The sequence below is a fragment of the Bos javanicus genome, chromosome 15 (assembly GCF_032452875.1).
Source record: "Bos javanicus breed banteng chromosome 15, ARS-OSU_banteng_1.0, whole genome shotgun sequence".
In the NCBI taxonomy this organism is placed as follows: domain Eukaryota; kingdom Metazoa; phylum Chordata; class Mammalia; order Artiodactyla; family Bovidae; genus Bos; species Bos javanicus.
Window position 1 is genome coordinate 46,685,321 of NC_083882.1, and position 9,623 is coordinate 46,694,943.

General features: G+C 50.7%; 2 protein-coding genes across 3 annotated transcripts; one reads left to right on the forward strand and one right to left on the reverse strand.

The window, feature by feature from the left end:
* Positions 1 to 1,300: 1,300 nt before the first annotated feature.
* TIMM10B (translocase of inner mitochondrial membrane 10B) lies at positions 1,301 to 3,982 on the reverse strand. The gene is made up of 3 exons (XM_061380576.1): positions 3,836 to 3,982; positions 3,541 to 3,636; positions 1,301 to 3,353 (listed from the first exon to the last, which is right to left on the reverse strand). Exons 1-3 carry the CDS (start codon positions 3,881 to 3,883, stop codon positions 3,141 to 3,143), a joined length of 357 nt encoding a protein of 118 aa, XP_061236560.1. The 5' UTR covers positions 3,884 to 3,982; the 3' UTR covers positions 1,301 to 3,140.
* Positions 3,983 to 4,069: 87 nt separating this feature from the next.
* ARFIP2 (ADP ribosylation factor interacting protein 2) lies at positions 4,070 to 9,178 on the forward strand. Of its 2 annotated transcripts, XM_061380573.1 has the most exons (8): positions 4,070 to 4,180; positions 4,986 to 5,126; positions 5,382 to 5,478; positions 6,464 to 6,582; positions 6,759 to 6,980; positions 7,518 to 7,675; positions 7,821 to 7,995; positions 8,442 to 9,178. In XM_061380573.1, exons 2-8 carry the CDS (start codon positions 5,028 to 5,030, stop codon positions 8,595 to 8,597), a joined length of 1,026 nt encoding a protein of 341 aa, XP_061236557.1. In that variant the 5' UTR covers positions 4,070 to 4,180; positions 4,986 to 5,027; the 3' UTR covers positions 8,598 to 9,178. The 2 variants fall into 2 exon arrangements, with proteins under 2 accessions (XP_061236557.1, XP_061236558.1); XM_061380574.1 differs by lacking the exon at positions 4,070 to 4,180 and having other exon boundaries at positions 5,038 to 5,126; positions 5,273 to 5,478.
* The last annotated feature ends 445 nt before the right edge of the window (positions 9,179 to 9,623 follow it).

Below are 9,623 nucleotides of genomic sequence, written 5' to 3' on the forward strand. Positions count from 1 at the left end.
TGCTCTTTAGTATGAAGACAGAATCCCCTATAGGTGGTAGGTAGCACAGCTGGGGTTGGTGTGTATGGGCAGGGGGTGGCTAACCCTAACCCTTCCCATAGCTTTTCATTTGGCTGAGCTGGGTCTCAGTTGCAGCATGCAGAATCTTGGATCTTCACTCTACTATGTGGGATTTTTCAGTTGAGGTATGCGAATTCTCAGTTGTGGCATATGGGATCTAGCTCTCCAACCACGGATTGAACCTGGGCTCCCTGAATCGGGAACATCAAGTCCTAGCCACCAGACCACCAGAGAGGTCCTCCTTGGTCAGTTTTTAGATGTCCAAAGGCAGGCACAAATGTTTCATTTTTATCAAAGTCCAACAAAGAGATGAAAGGAAATTCAGCCTATTCCAAAAGAATGACTAGAATGGGGAAAAAAAAAATGGTAGAGGAATAGTTCATTAAACAAAGTGGAAGGAATAGTCAGTGAATAAGATGCAATAGTGTTTTGAGATGGAGCAGTTTAGGGTGGTGACAATATAACTAAGGAACTTATAACTAAGAACATATAACTAAGGGTGTTAAGACAGAGCAGAAATCATTGGAGATTGGGCCAAGGAACTAAGAGACAAAAACACCGAATGGACTGTCTGCGTAACATTTAAAGTATCAAGGGATGGATAGGAAGACAAAGGTCTAACTAGAGGAAAGTAGGAGAGTGGCAGTTATTAAGGATAAGTTCTAATAGAGGGTGGTAGAGTTGAAAAAGCCCAAAGGAATTAGACTTGACAAATGAGCGGGCAGTTAAGTTCTAAAGCCACAATGGCAAGAATAACCCTGTCTCAAGTATGTTTGTGAAAAAATGATAAAGCTTTATCAATGTTTATCATTGTGTTGTGCTTGAAATGTCACATTGCTCTCATGCCAATGGCTAACACTTTTTATGCCAAGACCTGAGGGAGACTTCAGTGACAATAGAAGATGGATAGTAGGAATAAGTACTTTTCATAAGTACTGAACATATTTATACACAGAAGAGATTGAAAAGTTAAGGAACTAATTGGTGGATCAGATTGAGAAACACTTATTTTTCCATGCCTAGGGAAAGGATGACTGCAGATGAGCAAACTTTGGAAGTTCGAAGAACATAGACTTCATAATTCCTTGGTTGTCTAGTAGTTATGGTCAGGGGTTCACTGCCTGGTTAGGGAACTAAGAACCCAGAGAAGGGCAAAAAAAGAACATAGGCGTTAAGAGTCAGATCTGTGTTGTTAACCCTTCTCCAGCAATTACTCAATTATGTGACATGGGAACACAGATAATTCACATCAGAAGTTTATTGCAAGGATATACATAAATGTTGATGTGGAATAATCTTTCAACCATCACCACAGTATTCCCGGTCCCTGTTTCCGTCTTTGGGACTTGAGAAATTCACAAGTGGTTTCATCTGCATTTATACTTTCCAAGAGACTTTATTGGGCAAGCATGAGGCCACTTAATAGGAAAGTTCCTGGTCAACAACTTTTTGTTAAGAAAGGTTCTTAATAAACCTGTACAAGATTTGTTCCGATAAAGAGAGCTACTTTTCTCCACAAGTAACCATGTATAAGGTGGGCTTCTGGTACATACTGAATTCTTGCTTCCTCACCTGTTGAGTGAGGGTAATACCTACATCGGAGAAGGCAATGGCACCCCACTCCAGCACTCTTGCCTGGAAAATCCCATGGACGGAGGAGCCTGGTGGGCTGCAGTCCATGGGGTCACTAGGAGTCAGACACGACTGAGCGACTTCACTTTCACTTTTCACTTTCATGCACTGGAGAAGGAAATGGCAACCCACTCCAGTGTTCTTGCCTGGAGAATCCCAGGGACGGGGGAGCCTGGTGGGCTGCCGTCTATGGGGTCGCACAGAGTCCGACACGACTGAAGCAACCTACATCAGAACCTATACAAAATGGGTACTCAAAAGATATTTTGAAAGGCAGCCTGGTGGAGTAAAGAAAACATGGATTTTAAAGTCAGATCTGTATTTTCAACATCCTGATATGAACAGGGGTGAAAATATCTGCTTTCTGGGTGGTTGTACTTAAAAAAAATGGTTACCGTGGGAGCCAGCGTCTATGAACTACTTCCATTTTAAAAATAAAACATGGTCACTTGATATGGAGGAACAGAAGAAAAGTTAAAACAGCCAGAATGACACAAAAAGGATACAAGAATGGCAAGAAAACTCAGTGATGGAGTGATAGGCCATTCATATTGTTGAATACAGAAGAAAATTCCACGGAGGGCGACAATAAGGAAAGAACAGAGGGGCTGGAATTAGAAATCACAGAACAGGCACAGCGGGAACACGCAGGGGTAGAGGAAGAGAGGGAGTTAGGAGGTTATAGGCAAGAAGTGAGACATAAGGTAACATTCAAGAAGTCCTGAAGATTTGACTTTCTTCCCTTTTCTTTTCATAACCATCACCACCTACTTTTCCCTTAGGTTTTTATCCCTCAAGTCTGAGTGTATTGCAGAATATGGTTCCACGAGTTTTCCCCTTTCTGACTGCTCCTGAAGACAAGAACACAGATTTTCTTTATTTAAAGATTTAACTGCTCATCCTAAGAAGACAGAAAATATTAAGTGAGTAACATCTTCAAGTGGTTGATGTTCCACTGAATTCTTACAAGGTTTCATCTCTGTCTGACGCTACTGACTTCCCAGGAGGTAATGCCTAAAAGCCCTGTGGATTCTTAATCTGTTTTCCAAGATATCTCCAAGCGAGCCATTCAGTCAGACAGATTTAACGACAGCTAGATAGAGTTCCCATTTTCTTTCATCGGGGCAACCAACTTGTTGCTATTACCAATCTTAAAATTTTACCCTTAGACCTTGCTTTAACCAGATGTCTGGTTATAGGCTTTCCTTCTACATTCAGAAGGCAACTTCTATGCTTCCAGGGCTAAAGCACTAACTGACAGAATAATAAAGATGGTGCCAACAATGTGGGCAGAACTTCCTTGCCCAGAATATAAACCAAACAGAGGAAAAGTGGGTTTATTAGCTCCAGGAAGAGGAGCAACAGTACCCAGCTCTCGGACAACTCCTCACTTGCTATACACAGGCTGCACCCAGCCCTAGGTCCACTGGCTCCTTTAATTTGAGGGTTCATCCAGCGCCTCCTTTCCCGAGGTTTCCGGATGGCCAGCTGCCGGATGGTGAGGTTTCCAGTTGTTCAGCAGTAGCATGTGGCACAGCTGAGGCAGCCTCGTAGTCTGCCATGCGGCGCTGTACCAGGGCAGGCATGAGCTGCACGTAAGCGGCCATGAGGCGGTGATTAGAATGGATCAGCTTCCCGGCACAGCTGTGCAGACATGCCTCCTGGAAGGAAGACAGGATGGAAGCAGAAGTCAAAGGAGTCCTGTCAGGTCCTGCCGCAACTCCAGCCTAGGGGCGAGGGTCATAGAAAGGCCGGGGCCAGAGGTAGGGGAAGTGGCGGAAGAGAGAAGCAGTCTACTGTTAACTCTGAGGATCGAGGGTAATTCCCCTACTCAGTTCCCCACCTAACCTCCTCAGCATCCAGAGCTCGGTGGTGCAGGCTGGGCACGCAGCGCTGGAAGCAGAGTTCCGTCATCCGATTGTAGACCAAAAGGAAGTCCCGCAGCTGAGAGGAAGGGGGACAAGAAACTCAGCGAAGAGGGGCCACATCTTAATTCAAGGCCGCGCCGCCCGAGCTTTCCCAGGACCGCGCCCCACGGCCCGAATTTCCCAGCCCTCAGATGCTTGGCTATTTGGGGTTCCCGCTATGCAGACAAGGATGCTACTTGAACGCATGGCCCTAAGACGACTTAGCTCCCACTCACGTTTCTCAATTGCTGCTGCTGCTGCTGCTGCTGCTGCTGCTGCTCCATCACGCCAGCAGCCTGAGCTCTAGGTCATTTCCTTTTCAGGTTCTTGGTAACGCCCCGGAAGTGACATCTCGTAGCTCCCCAGGGACAGAAGGGTTGGCTCCAGGATCGCCCCGCCCCCAGATTTAACGTCACTTCCGCCCTCATAATCGGCGACGTGGCCGGCTTCTTCTGCCCGGGTGGGGACGTCACTTCCGCCGAATCCCTGACCTGCTGCTAGGATCGCGACGGGAACTGGAGCCGGAGGTCCCCGCGCGGCCCGGGCCTGGCGCCCTGAGGGGAAGAGCGGCCCGGCCCGAGGTGAGAGGGACATGCATGGGCGAGGGCAAGGTGAATGCACGAACCTGACCAGAGGGCAAGATGCCTCTGAGCCCTGGGGACGGATGAGGACACACCTGATGCCCAGGTGTATGGGGGGGAGGGCGGAGACTCACACACCTGGGGAAACTAAAATGACTGTGGAAGGGATCACCTACCCATGTCCTGGGAAAAAAGAGGTTTTTCCCAGAGGTCGAGAACTTAGACCAACTGATTCAACTAAGGCCTTGGGGGGGCAGGGCCCGAGGAAGAGGAGGTGCATGGGATGGAGGAGGGGGAGACCACCTGCAGGAAAGGGGAAGAAACACGAAAGGAGAGCGAACAGCCAAACAGTGGTGAACATACCTGAATGGTAGTAGACACCTGAGCTCCGGGAAGGGGGTTAATCTCCTGATGGGGAGAAACACCTGCATGGGGATGAGCTTCTTGAGAACACAGACTTTCTCTCTCTTGTTCGCTGCTGTATCTCCATTGTCTGAGATAGTGTGTGACACATAGTAGGCACTCATTAAATGTCTGTGGAGTGATTGAATGCGTGAATAATCAGTGAAGTTCTGCTAGGGTGAGGGGTTCATGGGGACATGACCTCAGGTCACGCATACCTGAGGCCTGGGTATGTCTTTGTACAAATATGCACCTTGGAGGGGAGAAAGACACAGAGTTCAGAGAAGAGTGGTACCAAACCCCAGAACTCTGAAGCCCTGGGACAACCTCTGAAATGGTAGGGGAGACCTTCCTCTTTGGAGTACTGGCCAGTTTCCAGAGCTGTCTGTGTTGGGCTTTGCAGGGCGCTGGGGTGGAGACCTTGACTCCAGTCCCTTCGCTCGCCATGACGGACGGGATCCTAGGGAAGGCAGCCACAATGGAGATCCCCATCCACGGGAACGGTGAAGCTGGGCAGCTTCCTGAGGATGATGGGCTGGAGCAGGTGCTTCTGTTTGATTCTTCGTATTGTTTCAATTGAGGAATCCCAACTTATAAACCCTGAACTCTCACCTCTGTTCCAGTAGCCTTCCCCTAACTTACCTAACTCCCTTCAATTTTTTTACAAATCTTTGTTCTGATTCTGTGCAGACTTCCCTTGTGTGCTCTCTCTATGATGCTTCAATCCAAGCTTGTTTTCACCCCCAAAATGCTTCAGCTGCCCCTATGTTCCTGAAGCCCCCTCTTCTCTGGCCTATAGGACCTCCAGCAGGTGATGGTGTCAGGACCCAACCTCAATGAAACCAGCATTGTGTCTGGTGGCTATGGGGGCTCTGGTGATGGACTCATCCCCACAGGTATGAATGATCAGAACAGGACAAGCTGCTTGAGTGGAGATGGGGAGAGGGATGGTTCCAGGGAGCATCAAAAGTTCAAAGTGAAGTCGCTCAGTCATGTCCGACTCTTTGAGACCCCATGGATTGTAGCCTGCCAGGCTCCTCTGTCCATGGGATTTTCCAAGCTTGAATACTGGAGTGGGTTGCCATTTCCTTCTCCAGAGGATCTTCTTGACCCAAGGATTGAACCCAGGTCTCCTGCACTGCAGGCAGACTCTTTACCGTCTGAGCCACCAGGGAAGCCCTAGACTATGGAAGCATAGACTATGTCTAAGAAGGCTTGCATTTTGTTTGGAGATCCTTGAACCTTGATCCTTGAACTAGAACCTCTGCTAGTATGAGCCTTATGGAATCTCAGCCCCGAAGCCAGCTCCCAGAATTGTGCTTTTGCTCCCACTTGCAGTTTAGCCCCACTTGTACCTTTCCCTGCTGTCACTACCTAAGACAAGCAAAGAACTCTGTTTCACAGCTCTCCTTCCCCCTAACCTGCTCTAGAGCCTGAATCTGATTAGGAACTTCTCAGAGTTTTAATGTGACTCTTCACGTTTAGAAGAACAAACAGTTGTGAATCTCACACTGGGATTTGGGAATTGTCCACCGGGTGTTCTGTTTGCTGGACTCACCATCCATGATCAGTCTCCCCATCCATGATCAGTCTCCCCATACTAGGCCTACTTCCTGCTGTTTCCTCTACCCCTGTACACATGCCACTCCCTCTTCCCCCCTTTTCCAACCCTCACTTTAAGAAGAGGCCAATGTGTATGGGATTTGGGTCTCAGGGCACGATGTATAAGTTTCTCCTAGTGAGTAAGAGAATCTAATTGTCTCTAGCTTCTGCTCTTTCAGGGAAGTCATTTTCATGTGCTGGGAGGGGAGTTGGGGGGGAACCACAGAGGTGTCTGATTGTATCTGAGAGAGACTGGAGTCAGAGAACTTGGTCCTTTAGGGTCTGGCCGCCATCCATCTCACAGTGCTACTCCTGCTGGTCCTGGAGATGAGGTGGCTCGGGGCATCGCTGGAGAGAAGTTCGACATCGTCAAGAAATGGGGCATCAATACATATAAGGTGGGATTCAGTCACCTCTCCCTTCCCCCAAACTGCCCTGGGTACCTTTTCCCCATCTTCCAGATCCTAATATCCCAGCTATGGCTGAGACTCGGAAGCCTGGGGATGCTGGGGTAGGTGCCTTTTGCGGGGGCAAGGTACTAGGGTCTCTGACCTGCTCCCCCACTTCTCATTAGTGCACAAAACAGCTGTTATCAGAACGATTTGGCCGAGGCTCCCGGACTGTGGACCTGGAGCTGGAGCTGCAGATTGAGCTGCTGCGTGAGACGAAGCGCAAGTATGAGAGTGTCCTGCAGCTGGGCCGGGCACTGACAGCCCACCTCTACAGCCTGCTGCAGACCCAGCATGCACTGGGGGACGCCTTTGCTGACCTCAGCCAGAAGTCCCCAGAGCTCCAGGTGCCTCGGCCAGGCCAAAGAGGGTGGGGGGACTGGGCCGGGGCCCTCCCAGGCAGTCACCCCTCAGCCTCCCTCCCTCCCTCCCTCCTGCAGCCCAGAGGGAGAACCCCTCCAGGGTGGGCCCAGCCCCGCCCCCAGCAGCACTCACCTGTGGAGGCAGCCTAAGGGTTTGTACAGAGGTCCAGAAGTGGGAGGCGGTGGGGGAGGCGGCACACTAGGTGCCTCACAAGTAACCCTTCTCTGCATTGACGAGAATGCCTTCTGTGCTCAGCCTAATCAGAGCCCCTCCCTTGCCTGCTGCACTAGCTTTCCCTATTCCAGTCCTGTGAACAGACCCCCCACTCCCACAGTCCTGCCCCAGGCAGCCCCAGGGTGGCCCCACTAACTTTCTGGCTAAGAGAGCCTTGCTGGAGGCAGTCCTGACTTGTTCCAGTGTCATTGGCTGTTTCCTCCTGGCAGAGGACGGGGAGGAAGGGCCCTTTAGCTCCAGTCAGGTGGTGACTGTTACTCAGGCCTGTCCCTTCCTTCTGCCCTCAGGAGGAATTTGGCTACAATGCAGAGACGCAGAAGCTGCTGTGCAAGAACGGAGAGACATTGCTAGGGGCTGTGAACTTCTTTGTCTCTAGCATCAACACATTGGTAACCAAGACCATGGAAGACACTCTCATGACTGTCAAACAGTATGAGGCTGCCAGGTGTGGGCACTGGCAGGGCCTAGGGTTTTGGGAGTTGGCTGGCATGGGTGAAAGTTTGAGCTTTAGGGGCAAAAGAATTGAGAAAAGTAGGAGAGTGTGTGGAGGGCAAAGGGGTGGAGACCAGCCCATATCACCCCCTCCCCAGGCTGGAATATGATGCCTACCGGACAGACTTAGAGGAGCTGAGCCTAGGCCCCCGGGATGCAGGGACGCGTGGTCGACTCGAGAGTGCCCAGGCCACTTTCCAGGCCCATCGGGACAAATATGAGAAGCTGCGGGGAGATGTGGCCATCAAGCTCAAGTTCCTGGAAGAAAACAAGGTGCTAACCCCACCCCTTTGACCCAGCCCACCTTTCCATCTGTACCACTGACCTTCCCCTCAAACTCCCCATCACTGAATGGGGAAATGCATCTTGGCTAAGGAGTAGGAACATTCCCCAGCCCACTCAATCCCTGGACCTTTCCCTATCACCCTCCCTCTGATCCCTGGCGCTTTTCTATTAGAGGATTTGGCTGCTGATCCCAAGAACACCACTGGGAAAAAACCACCCCTTGAGCTTAGGTGCCAGAACCCCTGGCCCAGCCAGTCAAGTTAGGTTTCTCCTATTACAAGGCTTTTATCCCTTGATTTTCTTGGTGGAGTTCAGCCCCCACTCCAAAAGCACCATCAGAGCAGAGTCCATGTGCCCCTGATCTGGGTTCAGGATCATAGCCCCTCAGAAAGGGTGTCTGAGTCCAGTCTCAGCTGACCCTGCTGGACCCCCAGATCAAGGTGATGCACAAGCAGCTGCTGCTCTTCCACAATGCCGTGTCCGCCTACTTTGCTGGGAACCAGAAACAACTGGAGCAGACCCTGCAGCAGTTCAACATCAAGCTGCGGCCTCCAGGAGCTGAGAAGCCCTCCTGGCTAGAGGAGCAGTGAGCCACTCCAGCCCAACCTGGCTATCAAGAAGGACATCGGGAGGGGTAGTCCCAGGGTGGGGGAGATTTGGACATGGGACATCCCTTGCCACCTGCACTCTGGCTTGGGTTCCCTATCCCTGGCTGGGGCCTGACAGGGGGCCTGCAGGCCCAGCAGCTGCAGCCCTGTCCTTTATCTTCCTGGTCACTGGGCTTCATTCCCAGATCTTTTCCTTTCACTCCACAGCCAAAGGCTATGACAAAACCACTCCCTGGCCAATGGCATCACTCCTCAGGCCTATCCCCAGTTTCTGGGGTGTGCCCCCTGACCAATGGCAGAGCCTCAAAAGGCCCTGTCAGCCAATGGCAGCTCTTCTTGGGCTCCCCTGGGCCAATGATGTTGCCTCCAGTACCCTTTGTCCCTCCTCAATGCGTGCCCATTGCAGAGAAGGGGACTGGGACCAAAAGGGTGGGGATATGGGGAGCCCCATTTTTGGCCGTGCATCTGAATGGGTCTCCCCTCACCTGCCCACCCAGTTTAATTGTGCTTAGAGCCCTGGAAGATTGGGACCTAGCACTAGGAATAAACCTTTCATAAAAGCAGGCCCAGTGAGGTCAATTTGTGGGGGATTCTAGGAGGGTGGTCTGGGTGGAGAAATGCTCAGTTTAATCATACATCAAAATCCTGCCATTTTAGGAGAGCTGGGGCCAGATAGCTGAAGTCACAGGTTTCTGGAGAGCCTAGTCCCCTCCCCCAGCCCCAGTAGGAGCCAAAGCTTTATTTGCCCTTTAGGCTTGTGCCAGGATAGCAACGTATCTTAAAACACAGGGCCCAGAGCGGGTTGGGCCTACCAACCTCCATCATCTGTTCATTCATACAGCAAATATTTACTGTACTGAATGCTTTTATTTGCTGCTGCTAGACCCTGGGGAGACATCAGAGAATAAAACACGGTCCCTGCCCACAGTGCTTACGGCCTAGTGGGGGATAGAGGCAAGTAACTAGGCAACTACAATACAGTGATAAATACTAGGATACAGAAGCACA